The sequence below is a fragment of the Excalfactoria chinensis genome, chromosome 1 (assembly GCF_039878825.1).
Source record: "Excalfactoria chinensis isolate bCotChi1 chromosome 1, bCotChi1.hap2, whole genome shotgun sequence".
NCBI lineage: Eukaryota > Metazoa > Chordata > Aves > Galliformes > Phasianidae > Excalfactoria > Excalfactoria chinensis.
The window spans coordinates 40,988,871-41,008,344 of NC_092825.1; the positions used below are offsets into that span (position 1 = coordinate 40,988,871).

At 36.9% G+C, this 19,474-nt stretch overlaps 1 protein-coding gene across 3 annotated transcripts in view; it reads right to left on the bottom strand.

Annotated features, from left to right (window-relative positions):
* Positions 1-2,731: 2,731 nt before the first annotated feature.
* The window catches only part of POC1B (POC1 centriolar protein B), a 41,665-nt gene continuing 24,922 nt past the window's right edge, over positions 2,732-19,474 (bottom strand). For 2 of the 3 annotated variants that reach the window (XM_072347670.1, XM_072347659.1), the window contains 2 exons: positions 5,848-6,030; positions 2,732-4,642 (listed from right to left, as the gene is read on the bottom strand). In XM_072347670.1, the coding sequence (XP_072203771.1) occupies positions 4,538-4,642; positions 5,848-6,030 (288 nt within the window). In that variant the 3' untranslated portion in view covers positions 2,732-4,537. The remainder of the gene's footprint in view (positions 4,643-5,847; positions 6,031-19,474) is intronic. The other variant, XM_072347650.1, reaches the window with a different exon arrangement.

A 19,474-nucleotide genomic window follows, 5' to 3' on the forward strand; every position in this document is an offset into this window, starting at 1 on the left:
GGGCAACCTGTGGTGCATCACCACCCTCTGTGTGAAAATCTTCCTCCTAATATCTAACCTAATCCTCCCCTGTCTCAGTTTAAAACCATCCCCCTCTTGTCCTATCACTGTTAACCCATGTAAACAATTGTACCCTCTCCTGTTTAAACTCTCCCTTCAAGTACTGGAAGGACACAATAAGGTCTCCCCAGGGCCTTCTCTTCTCCAAGCTAAACAATCCCAGTTCCCTCAACCTTTCCTCATAGGAGTGATGCTTCAGCCCCCTGGTCATATTAGTGGTCCTGCTTTGGACCCACTCTAAGAGCTCCACACTGTTCTTGTGCTGGGGGCCTCAGGCCTGGACACAGAACTCCAAATGGGGCCTCTCAAAAGCCAAATAGAGGGGGTCAATCACCTCTCTCTCCCTGCTGGCCACTCCTCTTTTAATGTGGCCCAGAACACAGTTGGCCTTCTGGGCTGCAAGGGCACACTGATCTCTTAGGAAATAAACACTTTGGAAGGGAAGACGCATTTTGTCTTGTAAGACTTCCCACCACTAAAATTCTTCAGCGCTAGTGAATGAGCAAGGGCATTATTTTTGTGTTACTAAAATACTTAAGTCCACATTCAGTAATATGTTGTAAATACGTTTTGCAACACAGGTACAAGATGCAGCTTACCACTCACTGACTAGTTGGGAAACTATATTTTTTCCTCTGGATTTAGAATTTATAGTAAAATTGGAGGGGAGTGCACTCAGCACATCCTGTTAGCTGAGTCAATTGAAATTGCACCTGTTCTTGGATGCGAGTCATAACAAACACAATCCGTATACATTGTAAAGAAAAGGACTTGTCTGCACTTTTTCCAATTAACATCTGCCTTTTGGCAAGTTATTAACCTATTTTCTCACAAAGAAACGGCTTCAATTGTATTATGCATCCGAAGCGTGCAAAAGTCCCTGAGGGGGCACTCTGACAAAAACATACTGTTCCTGGATCCAGTGTGAACATACATATTCATTAATTGTTTAGGGCAGAGAGTACAGAATTTCTGATTTTTACAAGTCCTACAGGGTAAACAGGTTACATAAAGCTATGTCCTTGGAAATGCATTCTGATCCCAGCTACTCTCATTCAGTGTTTCTGTGCTGCGATACAGCAACTAAAATAACTCAGTAACCCCCTGAAAAGACTTATAGGAAGAAAAAAAAAAACCACAATTGTTTACCTTAAAAATAGTTCAGCACACTTAATTATTCAAATAAAGACGGCAATTTGTATTTCCGGAACAAGTCATGCTACAGGGATCTACACAAGGAAATGGCCAGGAGAAATGCGTCTACTACCATTTTTTTTTTCCACCTAAAAGATAAGTTTAATCAGAATGTAAGCCTGTATTTTAAGTTTCTCATGATAATGGTTATGAGAATGAAACAATGAATTGTTGTTATCTTACATGCAGAAAAAGCAATAAACGAGATGGGGAGTTGTTCTGATACATTCGCCTCTAGGAACTGCTTTTCCAAAACACTAGGGCTATACACGGCGTGGCAGCAGTAGCGAAAGGTAAACAGTGGAGGTTTATGGAGAACGTAGTGATACGGACAAAATAAAATTAAAAAATAAAAAAATAAATTAAAAAAAAATAAAAAGAGAGAGATGGAGAGAGTGAGAGAAAACCCAGAATAGTGTTTGAGTTGTCACGCTGCTCCATAAGGTTGCGACGATTAATGGCACAGACTAATGTCTCAGCACGGTTTTGCCCCAGCATTTGAAAACCTGAACGTTCATAGCATTGGTGCCTTCCAGGCCCATGTTGCAGTATGAGCTACTTGGTGTCTGCCCCATGGTGAGAGTCCAGTACCTCTACGTGTGCTTCAAAAGAGATGACACAGGGCTATCCAAAGTAAAAAACTCAGAAAAATACCTTGATTCCTTGATTGCTTCAGTATCATGCTGTACACAATGCTCGGGATAGGAACCCCATGAAAATTAATGATTCAACTTTGATGGGAATTACAAATGGAACTTAAGACACAGCAGCAGCCAACAGCATTTCTTTCAATTTGCACAAAGCGTTTTGGCTTTGATTGGAAATCTCTGCAGAATTATCTCAGATGAGTTGCTAAGCTACTTCCTAACGCTACGAAACTTTACGAACTTGCAGTTCTGTTCCCCTGGCAAATCTTCCAGGGGACTCAGGCAGGGCTATTTGTTCTGCCATGCTCTCTCTTTCACTCACAAACATCAGGGACCTACCACACTTTGAAGCGTGCCATTCAGGCGCAACCATTATTTTTGTTGAATTGGTATTCAGCCACCTTTGCAATACTGAGAATACTTGCTTCTGAGAGTTTAAGCAGCTCCTTCAGCCACTTTGAAAGGAAGTTTTTCATCCTGTGGCCTTACTTGAAATTATATGGATCAAGAAAAAAGGCTAATAGCCCACGTCAAAGTTCCTTTAAAAAAACATGTTGGCTGGTAGAGGTTGTATTTAAGAGAGCGCTCATAGCTTGAGGAAAATACCTCCATGCTTTTATCAAACTACCATCTCTAATTATACAGATATCCCAGGTGTCAGGCACCTCAGTACTTCAGCACTTCAGTATCAACAGACTACCTGATGGAATGAAAATACCATACGTTAAGTTGGAAATGTTACATTAATTAACCAGATTCACACACGTAAGTATTAAATGCTCCCGCTGTATATGTACTGCAAAGGCAGAAGGCAGAGTTAGAGCAGAAGAGAAGACAGAAGCAGAGATTTTTATTAAAATATAAAGTAAAAAATAATATTTTCATATGTTGTTGCTGAACAATCCTGAAAAGCTTAACAACAACAAAAATCCTATTGATATAGAAATAAAAAAATACGTAGTACATTAAAAGAAAGCAAGAAATAAGCCCACGTTTTTAAAAGCTGCATGGTTTTGTGCCTTGTAATGAAACCAAGAAAAGGCAAAGACCACAAGAATACTTCCAAATGCAAAACAGCAAAGTACATCTGACCTAAAAGACACCATTTACATAACTCTGCATTATATAGCATTATAAACAATTGCATAATCAAAGGTCATGCCGCACACATTGGAATATATAAGACTATCCTTCCACTAAAAAATCAGTGCATAGGATGTTGCCTAGAAATAGTTGTATCTGGAAAGCCTGTAAGTTGTTTCTTCACAATATACAGCGCTATTTAAAGCTGAGCTGAAAATAAGTAGCATTTGTTGGCAAAGTTCAGCGTTTACTAATTACTAACTGAGATTCTTCTGGCTATCCAAAGGTGTACTATCAGAGAAAATAAAAAGTTATAAAGGAACATTTGTCTGCTCATTATGTTGGCTCCAACTGCAACAGTGTCTGCCCAGTACTCCTGTACTTAAGCTGAATTCTATTGATGTTAATGAGGCTCAGCTTGGGAAATGGGCTTTATCTATATACAGTCAGTTGTAGAATTGGATTAAGATGCTCCCCCCATTTCAAGTGTCCTATTTTTCAACCTACAAAATGTGAAGTTGCAGAAAGGGCTGACTACCTACTTCTGATTGTGGATATACAAAAGGCGTTCTGCAATTGCCATTTCAAAAAGTAATAGGTAGACATAAAGAAGCAGAGATGTTCTCTACTGAAGAACAATACCCACAATTATGCCTTTCTAAAAATCACATTTTTATTACAAATAAAACCAAAATTCATTATACACGGCAAACTGACTCACACAACGTCTTTACTGATTATGGGCTAATTCATAATGCATTAAATGATGAGGAGAATTCACAGCACAAGAAACGTGAGCACCTGAGGAAGTCCTTAGAGAATGGGGATCTTTTCTATTTGTGATAGAGACTTTGAATCACTGTGTGTTTGGTCCAGATGTATTCCTCAGAAATATGAAGCTAATTCTTGTTTACTGGAAACAAAAAATGAATTCTGCTGGATGAGTAGAAGTGCTACACTGCACGTCTTGCATCTCAATTCACGCAGACACAATCACTGCTTCAACATTTGCATGACTTCATACTTGTAACTAAAAGTTATTACACTAAATCTTGCGATCATCACTAAAATATGTAGAAGATGAACTGTCACAAGCTTTTGGTAAAATATCTGACAGTCCATAAGAGGCAAAGAAAACTTCTGGCACTTAAGCAGATACGGGCATTTGGACCTTCACAGCCCCTACCTGAGTTGAAAAATCTGCATAGTGCACTTCCACGGTAAGTGCTGCTTATCTAAAAACATACATCTTGTTGCTTAATTTAAAGATCTTATTAGGCTGAAATAAGAGTCCTGTAACTAAAAACATTCAGTGTGATACTACTTTTGGCTGATACTACTTTTGGCTGGGCTACGCTTTACTAAACGTATAAGCAGAGTGTCTGCTTGCAACCAATGTTTAAAGTGTCATACATTTCTTTCTTCAGTTTTTATTACATTGATGAGCAGAAAAGGAATTTTTTTCCACTTACTATCAAATCCAGTGAAGCAACATTTATTATTTCCTTGTGAAAATAGAAAGCATAGTAATGACTGCAGTGCATTTCCATCTTTTATTCTTCCTGTCTTTCCTGAGGTAAATTTTTTTGCTGATTTTCTAAGCATTCTTTCAATTTATCTTCAGTCATAGTCAGCCGTTGTTCCAGGATTGAAACTGTCTGCATGAGGAAGACAGTAGCAATAGCTTCAGTTTGTTTTTATATCACTCAAACAGTACTACTAAAGTGTGCAACACAGTAACATTAAAAAAAATCACTTTAACTCAACAAAAAAATATCCAAAAATGGCTTTGCGCGAGCTATTTCACTGTTTACAACTGTATTTAAGAATGATGAATTTGTATCTCTGAAGACTGTCTAAAGGTTTCAAATTGTTTCCATGACAAAAAAAAACTGTGTGCACAATATTTATGTGCACATAAAAATTACTCAGAAATATTATGTGAAAGCTGCCTCTATATTACAATATAGAAACAGCCATAAATAGCGACCCCAAATGATGTCTTCCAAAAGCCTAAAAGAAACTTGAAAGATATAAAAAATATAGCGTGAAAAAGACAATATTAGAAGGCATTCCCCAAGAGAATGTCTTCCTCAAGAAGGGTAGGTTCCTGGACACAGGCAGACAGTTTCTTTCCAGCCCATCTTACTTCACAAATAATTTTCAACTGATGTTTCAACTCCGAACTTTTCAGAACATATTTCTTCAGTTAACGTACGAATTGAAGAAGAATGAAGAAAAAAATCTTAACCACTCCTATTAATGATTAATGTTAATACATTCCAGACTATAGAGTCGTGTTTTAAGACATAAATTGTCTGAATTTGGATCGCTAAAAATAAGCATTGAGCTTTTGCAAACAAGCAGCTCAGAGTTACTGACAGAGACTAACATTTGTGCTGTTTCACTGACACTTGGAATTATTCCACTGCGTAGATTCCTACCTTAGCCAATATCTTGAGCACTGAGTTTGAAGAAGGATTTAACGGTACGTTGCCAATTTACTTTGTTCATCCCCTACTAATGCATGACTGTTCAAGCTGGAATTTGACAATGTCAACACAACAACTGGCTTCTGGCGAACCCACATTGAAAAATAGTGACTTTTTTTTTCTTCTACAGTTAAAAATACAATAATAATCTCCATGATTATGTAGCAGGAAACTTTCGCTTTAGGACACACAACACATGTAATCAGTATTCGCTGAAAGGCAAAATACAAAATAGTCATTTGACTATGTAACCATCGAAAACAACCCTACAGACTTTAACGTTCTGATTTATGAGCACAGTTCCTGTTTTTTTCACTATTGATAAAATTATTATTTTTCATTGTGAGTGCTGCCTGTTCTTGCATACTTACTAGAGTCAAAACATCCAGCTGCTCCACAATGTTCTCCAGAGCATTACCCAGGGATGGGGAGATGCCTATTTTCTTGTCCACATTATGCACAGCTGATTCACTCTCATTCTCAGACTTCCTCTTTGAACTTGTTGCCAGGACTGAAGCAGAGGGATACTGCAAATCTTCATTGCTGACATCATCCTTGAATACAGAAACACCATTTAAATATTCAGTTACCCTTGTCTTCATTTAATTGGAACAATACAAGAGGATCTGTTATTATGTTTTTAAAAATCTTTACACATGTACACACAATGGCCTTCAGATTTGCTTCTTGTACCAGATCCAATTTATAACACTTCAGCTCCTTCTGACCTAAGAGGTAATTTCAGCCATGATAGATGAGGCAATAATCACACATGATGTACTGAGAAATCTCAGCAGTCTTTACAAATGATTTCAACACGATCAATTTTCAGATACTTGATTGAAGAACTAAATGCTTTACTATGAGAGCTTGAATTAAAGTTCAAATACTATTGCTGCCCTGAGTTTAATTCAAAAAGATAGCACTAGCTCACAAAGGCATTCATTCAAAGCAGTCATATGAATGAAAATTCCGTACATGACTAGATGATCACAAGGGTTCCAATAAACTTCATAGCACGAAACTTCTCTTTGGTATAAGTTTTCTGCCTTTCATAAGAATAACAACAAAATAGTTTTTAGATGTTTATTTAGTTGCATTATTTTTTTGAGAACCAGTTTCCTCAGGAAACAGGAAGAGAAAACAGAAAAGATCTACACCATGTCACGAGAGAAATAACTTTGCTGTATAAGTATTGCTTCAGGGTAAGCGAAAGAGCAGGATCTTCCCAATCACTTCTGCCTGTATTTGTGCCTTTAAGTTTTAAAGGTCCTTTTGAGTCAGGGCAGGGTAAATCATCACTCATTCTTTAGAGGACCCCTCATAAAAAACTTTTCCTGTTTTTTTTAAATCCTTTTGCAATTTCTCTGAACTTCTACTTCCAGACAGTATAAAAATAAGCAAAAAATTGAGAGAAACAGACAGTCAAATTTTATTATCTCTAATTGTATTTGTGATATCTGCAACCATTATAAAGTAAGTAGTCCCACTTTGGCAGTTTCTCTGAAATATCTTGAGTGCTGATGAAAGTATCCATTTACTGAGCAAAAAAAAAGGAAATTTGTCTTATCTGATGTATTTAAAACACACACAACCTAGAACATATGCAAAATATTTATGTTGTAAAGCTGAATAGATTTTTCCAATGAAAGTCTAAAAATCATTGTAAGCCATTAAAAAAATTTTCTCCTATGTCTCTCAAATAATTTTGTAGATTGTAAATTACCAGACAGAATTAGTGGCATGTTGATGAGTCACCAAGGGCTTGGGAGACTTAGAAGCAAGTTGGATGATTCTCTGTCAAGAATGGTTTCTCTAGAGTAGAGTCAGCCAGTGAATCAGGTAAGATCATAGACTGATGGATGAAATACTACCACTACGATAATTATGGTTTTAAATGTATGTAATAATAAATGACACTGGTGTTATCCAAAACAGTATTTCTGCATTTTCAGTGCCATCCTGCAACCCCCCGATATGCTCTGTTCTCTGGACTCAGCATGCTGATTCTCCAAAATCTTTTTTTCCCTAAGTGCCATGTACATACATCAATGGGAGAGAGCTGAGCAATAGACAAGTTGTGTATGCTGTCTGGCAGGGCTTTTCTTCTGACTGACAAAGCATGAGAGCAAACCAAAGAGAGTCAGTAGAAAAGCATAGGTCTAGGGAAGGTAACAACTGAAAGAAGAGATTTGTTGGTGTAAAGGGGTTTTGCACTTTAGGGAAATCATGGCAAAGAGGAAAGTGCCACCACTTTCTTTGGCTAGCAACAGGTTTCAGCTCTCAGAAACGTATCCAACAAGTGCAGAGCATGGGGTTGGTAAGGGTAGAGGGAGACTATGTGAATACTTCAAACTTTAACATACAATGCTACAAAACCACAGGGAACCCTCCTCAAGGGTGGACCCTGTGGTCCTCAAGATTATTCAAACTCACGGCTCATAGGGCAATGCTTCTTCAGTTAGGCTGCAGTCTATTAATGGCAAGAAACAGTGGAAAAAAAGGTATTCTCATGAGTAATGCTGCCAGTTTTGCCACTGGCCAACCAAAAGCAGCCTTAGTAGGTAGAACATTCAGACAGGAGAAAGTGAGTTCTGTTCCCATGAAAGACTTCACATATTACTATATAGATATAGGTTAAAAAGAATAAAAACTCCTTACAAGAAGAGATTGGAACCCAGAATTTCCCTCCTCCTAACCAGATGCTTTAATTGCAAGCCAAAGAGTTATTTAACCTTTCTCTCTTCAGTACCATCAATTTCGATTTATTTTTACTATTAAACATCTTGTGATTATTCCACAGCACTGTACATTGTGAAGGAGTCACCTTTTAGCACAAAAAGATAAAGAATGCAAATGGTTTGATTTCTTTTAGATGTACATTATGTAGGATTACTGCATCTTAAGATTGTCTGTATCTTCCTTCTGCAGATCTTGTTACATGAGATGCCATTAATTCACATTCTTAAAGGAGCTTAGATTCACTGTATTATTTCTGACTAACCAAGTTATATCTGAGGTCTGGGGGAAACGGGATTAATGGAAGCTTTTTGGTGTGCTTACAAAGTCACAAAACAGAGATATTTTCAAATGCTGATTAACATGAAGAAGATTAGGCTTCATTTGGCACTCAGACATTTAAGAGAAAAATTGTTGCCGTACATTAAATAATCCCTACCTTGTAAACAGTCACACTGTAAAGAAGGACTGCACCTTTGCATGTATCTGCATCAGAAGAATCAGTCTAACTAGGACTTCTTATTGAAATTTCTATAGAAAAAAATATAGTGAGATTATAAAAACCTTGCTGCTCTTTGTGAATCTTCCCTGCTTGCCAAATTTCAACTAGGATTACCTAAATTTGACAAGTTAGGTATAAGGTTAACTAGTTAAGTTACAACAGATGTCAAGAAAACTAGAGACAGGTAAGATAGGACACACTGTAGGAAAGAGAGGTAGAACTCAAGGATATATTCTCCATGGCAGCAGTAAACGTGCTTGATTATCATGTGCCTTGTGAAATGCAGACAACTGTAAAAGGGAAGTTGAAAGTGCCACTGAAAAACACCCAGTTGATAGTTTATTTATTTATTTATTTGTAGGCATCCTTTGAAAAGCCCCACATTAGTTTGAATACCACAAAGCATACTGCCAGTCTTGGCTGGACTGTACTTTCACACCCACAGTATAGTCCAGACTTGGTGCCTTCTGACTCCCATCCATTAAGGCCATTGAAAGGCGGATTGTATGGGCAACATTTTCATAGCAACAATGCTGTCATAGCAGCTGTGAAACAGTGGGTTGCCTCTGCTGGTGCAGATTTTTATGAATGCTGCATGCAGTTGCTGGTGAAAATGCATAGCTAACGATTGTGACTACATTGAAAAGTAGTGTTTTAAGGCTGAGTCTTGCTCTATTAAACAGTGTTGCTCTTTGTATCTGCTGTAGTTACTTTTGGAGCAGCCCACATGACCTTTCAACTGGGGGGTTGACAGTTGATCATTATGGTCCTTTTCAACCCAGGCCATTCTATGATTCTATGAACACCAACGAATACTCTCTGGCTTTGCTTATGGCATACTGCTTTGCAAATTCAGTGTCCTAGGGGACAGTTAGTTCTCAAGTACATAAAAATAACATAAATTGCCAGGAATATTGTAAAAATGCCTCATGATTAAAAACAAACAAACAAACAAAAAAACATACCAAAAAACCCACAAAAAAAAAAAACAAAAAACAACCCCATGATACTCTGCAAAACTTCTGAGCTGTTCCTTATTTTAAGAGAATGAACTTGAATAAGATAACAATTTAAAACTGTTACTTTGGAACAAACTAAGAAGAAAATTAAAATGTATGCACTGTTTCCATTCATAGCCCTTTAGTAATAAAATAGATTCGCATTTGGGCAAACTCATGTGAGTTACAAACAAGGAAAAGGAGCAGATTTAATTAATCAATAGGAAGTTATTACCATGGCATTACCAAGCGGATGTTCAGTAGAAAATTAAATTCAGCTTATAAATGATGTCATAAACAGCAAACCATAATTGCTCATCTTTGTTTTCTGTTGAGCAAAATAAGACAAAACTCCGTGGGTGGTACTTAATCCATTTCTGAAAAATCCTTACATGTGATCTGATCATCCCTGTGTATTCCAAAATGCTTTCCCACGAAACATTCACAGATCATGTACAAGAATAGAATGTGATTAAAATGCATCCATATCTCAAGGCACCCGAGCAGCTTTACTTATAGAGAAAAAAAATCCTTTAAAGGAAAAAAGGTACGAAATAATACACGTCTACATGTCACTCAATTGAAAATCATTAGGCTTCAGCCTTCTAAGAGCTTTGAATTCAGAAAACATACGCAACAGCTTCCAAATGAATACCCTAATGATCTTATAATTAAGATGGGCTTATAGGAAAAAGTGACATTGGTAAGCTTCCTAATGAATCACAAAAATTGGCATGGCCTGCTTTTTAAAAATAATGCTTTAGATTTTGAACACATGGCACATTTGCCAACTAATACTAAAACATTTCTGATACTGCGATTAAAACAACTGCAAACAATTAGTCATAAATAGGCCATTAAAGCTCAAAATAGACCAACAAGTAAAGACTTGACAGTGCGGTCTCCCATCTCACGAGACTGACTTTCTGTGTTTTTGTTTGTTTGTTTGTTTTTTAAATCATGGGAAGTTTCTCAGAGGAAATAATGACAGCATCGTTATCACTGTTTTTTCCTCCATTTTGTAAACCCAGCCTCAGACTAAAATGTTTCATTGTGGGTATGGTAAAGTGAACCACGTGGAGGAATGTATGTATGTATGTATGTATGTATTCATCTTTGGTAGGCCATAATTAGAGGCAGATATTTTCTAGTGCTTTGAAATTATTTTCTGAATGAATAAATGATCCACAAAAAATAAAGTTCTCTAATCTAGTAGACTAATAGCAAGCATGCTAAATCACAATCTGTTTTATCGGTTTCTACTGCAGAAAAACTTCCCCTCGGTTTCAGCTGATGACAGCACTCATCGTTTCCTCTCTTCTCTCGCACGCACATGAATCAGCATTAAGCACAGCAGAAACTTGCCATGTGTCAAACTGCAGTTTTCTGCCTGTTGTTATCTGATGGGGTTGTTCCGATATATTTTATCTGCAAACTTTAATGGAAGCTTTGTGTTCAGGCAGTAATACAAACTATGTAGACTGTTTTGAAGAAGTTCAAGCAAACATTTCTAGTTTTCAGAACGCTTTCAGAACAACTCACAGTACAGGATTTCACATTTAATTCAAAGGCTTTCATTGTTTCTTATACACCTTAATCTTCTCTAGTTCTTAAAAGAATGTCCAAGCTAAATGAATCCAAACATATAAATTGGAAATACTTGTTGTAAATGCAACTGATCCAATCTGGCAAGCAAACATTTGCTCTTCCATGCACTTGTCATCACTACTGGTAGTATGGAGAATCCAGCTATGGCTGCTGGTTGTACCAGGATACAAATTCACATCTGGCACGCCAAGCAAGACTATCCAACTACATTCCTTAGCAAAATATGCATTTTCACTGATAGCATTTTCTTAGCCATGAAAACACCAAATTCCATCTGAAGCCAGCTGAGTTTTTAGAGGTCAAGAGGTCAGTTCAATACAATAAAAACTAGCTGCTAATTTGTTTTGAAAAACTTCAACGCCAAATTAATTCAAATCCTGATGTCCTTACAGGAACGATCTGATTCATCACTTTCATTTTTTTTACCAGGATTATAGTTACGTTAAATCTAGCACTGCTGTAACAGTATAAAAGACTAAACATTTCTGTTCACAGGCACAACAGACTACAGTTTTATGTAAATAAATCTTATTGTGTGTTACCAGTGTTCTATCAAATACATACTGAGAAACTGGCTATGTTGTTTTACAATGTCAGCTTTTCCCCAGTAGCTTTAGTTATCATTGCTGCTGGTCAGAGAAAGTGCTGAAAAACAGTGAGCAATTCCACATGTTGGAAATCTAGTAGAAATCAAACCATTTGTTCCATATTCCTTTCTTGTCAAGAAAACATAGGAAAAAAAAAGCTTTTTTTCCAAAGAAGTACAAAAATTAATTTAAATTGCCTAATAAAGACCATAGCAGTGCATTAATATTTGTGTACATGCAGCTAGAAGTAAATAATATTTCCCTAAACTTTTCCTAAACTCTTAGATTATCAGTATTACCTAAGCTTTAAAGGCAGAAAACATTATTATTTTATATTTTTTTTTAGTTTCCTTTTGTTTGCAATTGATTTTTATTTCTCATGTTGACAATTTCCTGCACAGTCAGATCCACTAAAGGAATCCACAAAGGCTTAATAGCTATGCTTTATTTCCCTGGATTTGGATAAATCAAACCTTTAACATGAAATACTCACCTAAGTTCAGTAGCAATGCAGTTTGCAAAGGGAGAACTACTATCCTTCAAAACCAGCCTAATCAACCATTTGTCTAGCATTTAGAGGAAACTGAGGAGTGCTCTCCATAAAAGAAACAATACTGCTTACAACAGAAAAATAACAACATTAGAAAGCAATGATCATCCTACACCAAGTAGAAATGCCACCTCTCCAGGCAACCTGTGCCAGTGCCTCATGAAAGTAGTTAGCACTATAATCCCAGATCAATAGCTGGCATTCCAATCCTAAATGCCAAATTCCTCTTGGGGAGTTACAGTCTTCACAAATATGAAAAATGGATTGTTGCTTTTTACAACTTAGCAGAATAACACAAATGACCATAAACTATAAATGATGAAATGCAGCAGACTGGGATAACTGATGGCATCAGCAAAACCCTACAGCAATTAGAATTAAGAGCAATAAAAAGGACATTTTAGCCCACTCATTTCTGTCCAGCTGTCCCCACACCTCATTTCTACATTTTGAACTTGTTGCAGACTTTAAGGGGTCTGACAGAGGAAGCTGATAGAGGTATCTTAAAGAGCTGATTTCAGATAAGTTTCCTGAGAATAGATTGCTAGCTAAAGGAGAGAAATCAATAAGTATTCCCACTGGGAGAAAGGATCTGGCACAAGTTTACATATTATTGGAGAATAGAGAATGCATATATGAGAAATAGAACTTACAATTACTGCAAAACAAGGGAAAAGCTTCAAATAAAATATCAGAAACATAGATATGTAGGAAGCTAGCATACATCATTTCTGTCACTCAAGGATTAGTTGTACTTTACAAATATCAGAACCAAAATAAATCCTTGCAGTAGTACTCTAAATAGCTAGACATGTTAAAGAGCAATGCAGAATTTTGTTTTTTAAGTGGTTAATAAAGTAATTTTACCTCCTGTTTAGAAAGAACATGAATGCAGTAATTGCACTTGTGGTAAAATACTCTTGTTTTCAACCATAATCAGAATAACTGGTAAACAACTTACACCATACGCAAATATTTTTAAAGCTTGGGTTACATAGTTTGTACTCAATAGTTCTAAAGTAACTTGACAGGTAGGCTAATGGTATTGCTTCTTTTTTTTCCTTATATCCTGGGAAAATACCAAGAGAATGGGAAAGCTAACAATCCATCAATATTTAGAAAGGATAAACAGGATAACTGTGTGGTCACAGGTCACAGTTGGCTTGAGAATAATGTCAGGGAAAATACTGAAAAGCTGATTTACAACATAGCTAGCAAATACTTAAGACATAACATAATGCAAATCAATACCATTTGAAAAAGCAAAAAAAGATGAGAAACATGAAATTAACAGATGATGTAGAAGAGATATACTAGCAACTGCTGTCTAAGTCAGTGTTGTTTGGCAAATGGATTTCATTGAACCATCCAAATGCAGCATCATGTTCAAAGGTGAGATCGCAGAGATGAAGTTGCTATCAAATTACAGACTAGAAAGTAGATGTTTTGGAAAAGAATTATAGTATCATAATATGTAACTGATTGAAATGTTAAAATCAAATATGAATTGGTTATTGAGTGAAGAATTACAGTAACCTTGATGTAATTTTAGCTACCTGAAAGTACTGAGCAAGAGGTAGTATTATACTGTTACATTACACTGGCAAAAACGTGACAGAAATTCTGTGTCTATATTTCCAAAGCAATGTGTAAGAAATGGGAAAATACCTGTAAGAGCAAATCATGGCTTGGAAAAGTAATCTTTTCCATTCAATCTCTGTCTTCATTTCCTCCTATTTAGGTACAGCCACACAGACGGAAGAAAGCAGGCTGAATCCTCTGCAGGCTGAAAAGAAGAACTGGACCCAAGTCACCTACTGCCTCAACAAAAGGAAGCCGCCACCACTACCTGCTTCCCTCAAATCTTCTCAATGGACTGTATATTAAGAAAGACTGCACTCTGATGTGCCATATACATAACACATCCGTATGTGTTACAGTACAATCACCTCAGGTGGTCTTTCTTGAGACAAGATACATGGACTCAACAGACACTGGTTAACCTAAACTGATTTACAGCCAGTGCTGACCTCCTACCTAATCTCCAAATCATTTTTCTCACTATTTCCTTTGTGCTGGTATTAGTGTTTGGACAGCTAAGCCGATCAGGGAAATGACTTGGATGCAATTAACAGTTGTTAAGTTAAAATGACTGTGAAATCATCCTTTAGCATTGTTCTACCTAATTTCTGACCTCAAAACTATTTAAATGGAAGATGGAACCAAAAGGTTTTCACATTTATTCCTGCATCAAACATCTACTAGATGAGACCAGTATGAAAAGCATCTCTGCTCTTGGTACTGAATTTTATTTTAAAAGTCTCTGCAAGTCCCACTTTAAGCAACTCAGTGTTTCCATTGTCTCAAATGGAGCAAGGAACTCTTACAGTAAACTAGCAGAATGTATCCTCTTTTAGATATTGCTGTAATCTCAGTGATAGATGGAATTTGGTAGCACTCATTCAAGCACTGTCATTTAGAAAAATAAGAAGAGATTTAAACACGATTAAAGCGCTTCCTTTGGTAACAAACGTGCATTAATCATTTATTATAAATACTTAGTTTTATATTCAAGATTGTACAACTAATTTGAAAGCATGCTGTGCTCAAGACTCCAGTAATATTTAAGAACATAGAGTAAGTCAAGAGCATAGTGTCACCTTTTCTGGCACACTTCATCTGTGGCACAAATTTATTACTCAGCTTAAGATAAACAAAAATAAAACCTTGTAACCTTTTCTAAGGGAATCACACACTATGAACCAAGCCAAACACTCCCTTGTTTCCCTGTCTCAGAAAATGTGGGATCTCAGAATTACTGAAATGCCATTAATACTAAGAAGTTCAAAACTTAACTTGTGCTAATGAATGAAAAAAAAAAAATTATAACAGGTGTTTACAGTAGCAGAGCTACTGTGCTAACTTCATTTACTTCCATTAAGCTAAATGATTCACAAATGGCATTCAGATCAGTAGTAAATCATCATCTAGGTCAGCAGGAAGCTCATTATAGACTGACAATCCAAGTGACAGAGACACTTTTCTGCAAGTGCAATAGTAGTAATTTCCTGTGTGAAAGGCTTGCTGCTGTTCGTGCATTCCTCGGGGGATAGTTCTTCTCAGAGGATGTTACACTTCCCCAGGAAGAGGAAGGAAGCAGTTGTTATTGGATGTGGGGGCTGATAGCTGTCAAGCATTTTCTACATGCCTCAGAATCAGCTGTGAGAACTGTGAATACAGCTTGGATTCCCAGCAGATATGGGGGGAAACATGACTTTGGCAGACAAGGTCAGAACAGACAAGTACAGTATCTCAGGAAGTTGAAGCAGAAATAATACCTGGAACTTCCAGGCCTCTAGTTCCCAGAAAATTGCTGATTTGCTAAAAGAACAATATAAGGACGTGGAGCAACCTGAAGCATTCCTGAGGCATTGCGCTGTTGCCACAACTAAGACCTCAGACAAAGCAAAATACTGCCAGTTTTCAAAGTCATCTGCAGTAAGCCCATTATGTCACAAAATGGTACCAGAAGTCCAGCAACAGAACTTGTAAACAATACACTGTGGGTCAATGGCAACATAATTAAACTGCTTTGCAAAAAAAAAAACAAAACAAAAAACTAAATATTAAATCTTTTACATTATATCTTTTACAGCAGTGAGGAGGGGTTTTTGTTAGGTCTGTCTCCTGAACTTCCTGCCTTACTCTAGCTCCCTCCATATGTGCAGTGACACTCTTACAGGACAGGTCACCGGCAGCTTGTCCCTGCTTAGTCCAGCATCAGCGAGTTCAGAGTGTCACATCCCACCTGTTTTTAATTTAGCGGCTGCACTAACCTTAGTTTCTTTATTCTTCCAGCTTCAAAAAAACTCTGATTCAAGAATTATTAGGGAGATGAGACAGAGGCAGACAAATAAACAACATAAACTCAGAAGCTACACCTCCCTGGGAAAGTAGGTTAAAAAGAATTGTATAAGAAATCTTATATTCTTGCACTCTCTAGTGCTCAAGTTCAGAATTCTGCCTCCAGTGAAAACTCAACTCTCTGAAGCTCCAGTTCACTCAAAGAATATAATGAATCCTATTAGGGAACACCAAGACATATTATTACCTAATTATGTAGCAGCAAAACACATTTCCAGCTCTATCCCTGAAACCTGCAGTTACATGCTGCGGTAGAATATCACCACTGTAAAATGCAATGGCCACTTGGATCTTATTCTTCTTTTATTGCAAACACTGAGTTCACCTTGATGTGTCTTGATCTTTGTTATTTTATGCTAGTATTATTAAATCATGGTTCTTTTATGATTAAATACACATTTTTTTTCTAAACATGCCTGCACATCTATGAAGACATTTAAAAGTTTAGGATTTCGCTGTTCAATATACTAAATGGTTCATTCTTTTGGTATTTGTGTTGGAAGATTCTTTTAAAGTTTAGTATACTAATCTACATAATAGCTGTAACATTCTTGTTTTCTCCTTTCTTCTTCTTCCCTTCGCTTAAACTTATTGAAGAGGGATGGTGTTTATTTCCATATAAGGCTACAGCTAGGAAAGGGCGTAAATCACAATACATCTGAAGCTGTACAGTAAGTAAAACATGCAGTGTTTTTAGGTTTTAAGATAAATTTTCTTTTGTCATTCTCTTTGTTATAATTCTAAAGTTGTGTTCATGCATGCGAGGAAAATACAATATTCCACGAAGATCTTTGCAAAAGAAGTTGCCACAGCAAGGATAGTTCTGCAAACCTTAACATACACAGGGATGGAAGAACTAGATGCAAATTTCACACCTGTAACTGCTGACATACTTGACAACTTATATGGGGTTGTTTATTTTTTGGTTGTACTCAAAATACAGTCCTTAAAAATTGTGTCAAAAGTACCTAAGCACTGAAATACATACTAAGGAATACAGATACTTCTTACTGCATCGGCAGGCCTCCTACAAATGCAATACAGATTAGTTAATAATGTCTGGCCTCAAGGAATAAAAATTACACATGCTCTTATTTTTATTCGAATATTTTGCAAGTTTTGGAGAGAGGGAATTTATTTGATCACTTCCTACGTTAAAACATAGCAACAGGATTAAAACATACCAAACAGGAACAATATTTCCCCTTCCAATAATTAATCCACAGTCTTAGCAATCCATACTGCAAATGAATAAAAAGCATATCTTTCTTTCAGCGTTAACTAGCACTGGAAAAGAAAGAACAGCAAACGTCTCACAGCCAGTGCAGACTTTCTGACTTCCAGATTACAGTACATTGCTTTGCTTCCTCCAAATCCTGTTTACATGAACAAGGTCAGGGGATGGAACACTAGAGAGCCTCTACAGTGATTTCCTGCTGCTGTCAGTAAAAACTACTGAGACATCATCAACTTTCGCTTGTTCCCAACAGCTTATCAGGGACCGGAGGTTATGAGTGTATTGACTTACATACCAAAAGAAAAAAAAAAAAAGGGAAACAAGACCTCCATTTTTCCCTTTTCAATAGATCAAAAAACAAAGGCAATGTCAAGAAGCTTGACACATAGAAAAGAGTGGCTGGGAGAGAAGCAGTAATGTTTTCAGGGTCTTCAATGAGGCTAAAAAGAACCCACTCATGTAGCCCCAAAAACATTAACCCCAGTTCTGTGAACATTATCACAGTGTGAAAGGCTAGCACATGCCTCATTTTCAACAACTGCAACATATAAACACACTTAGCATTAGAAAAGTCAGGGCGTTATGCAAACTAGTTACGTAGCACATACGGCTTATTTGCTTGTTTTTATATACATTTCAGTAACATGCAGGAAACAAGTAACTGAATCACCAAATTAGCTAAAGTAAAAAAAAAGCTAAACAAAGCTATTTTGCTGAAAATACCAATATATTGACAGGATTTCTTAATATTTTTGTGATTACAGTTCAAAAGAAAGTAGCTCTGTACCGACAATTACACTTAAGATATTACATTGACACAATGACTATGTTCCCATCACTGTGTTCACAAAGTAAGTTGCGTCAGTTTGGATCTTAGGTGAAAGCATACTTTTCACTAGGTTTGACAATAACTATCCTTATGTCTTCTGACTTTGTACAAATACTGAAAAGATAAGCTGCTCAGAGTTTAATAATCTGTGTAGTTGTAAATAGTAAACAGCTATACTACAAAGCTTCACCTTAACTATCTAGAGTTGTGCCCAGTTCGGTATTCCTCGGTACAAGACAGTACATTGACAGATACTGACATCCTGGGCAAATCCAGAAGGAGATGAGAAAGATGGTCAAGAGGCTGAAACACATAAAAATCAAGGAGAAACTGAGAACCAGGCTTGCTCAGCTTCAGAGAAGGCAGGCCATACGGAGATATTACTGCCACCTAAAATAACTAATGGATAAATAATGGAGAAGATTGAGCCAAAAATTTATGAGAGAACCACTGTGACAGAATTAGGGACAACAGACAAACTGGAACATGGGAAATTCTAGCTACATATTATGTGAAATATTTTCACCAGTATAACATCAATAGCAAACTGCCTGGATGGGTGACGTGATCTTCATCTTTACACATACTCACAAATGAACTGGATCAGGCCCTTCAGAACCTCACCCAAGTAGACCTTGCTTTAAAGCAGGAGTCAAATGACAGAGGAAGATCAGATGAAATTACTTCAGATGTCCTTTCCAATCTATCTGCACAGAAGGGAGGAAAAGGTATACTTCTCTGCTTCAACAAAACATTACACAGTTTGGTATAGACTTCCATTCTCTCTGGAGATCTTTCAGGGATCTAGGGGAAACTCTTCACAGATCCTACACAGGCTTTTCATTTGTTCTGGAGAAGTCTTTCTTTAAATACTTAAGACAGTGATTAAAAAAAAAGGCTGTCACTCATCTTCTATAGAAACAGTTAAGTACACCTGTTGTACTACCACAGCTACCACCAGTGGCTCAGGGACTTGCCAAAATGCTGTGTAAATTCTCCTTAGGACCCTGTCATAGAATCATAG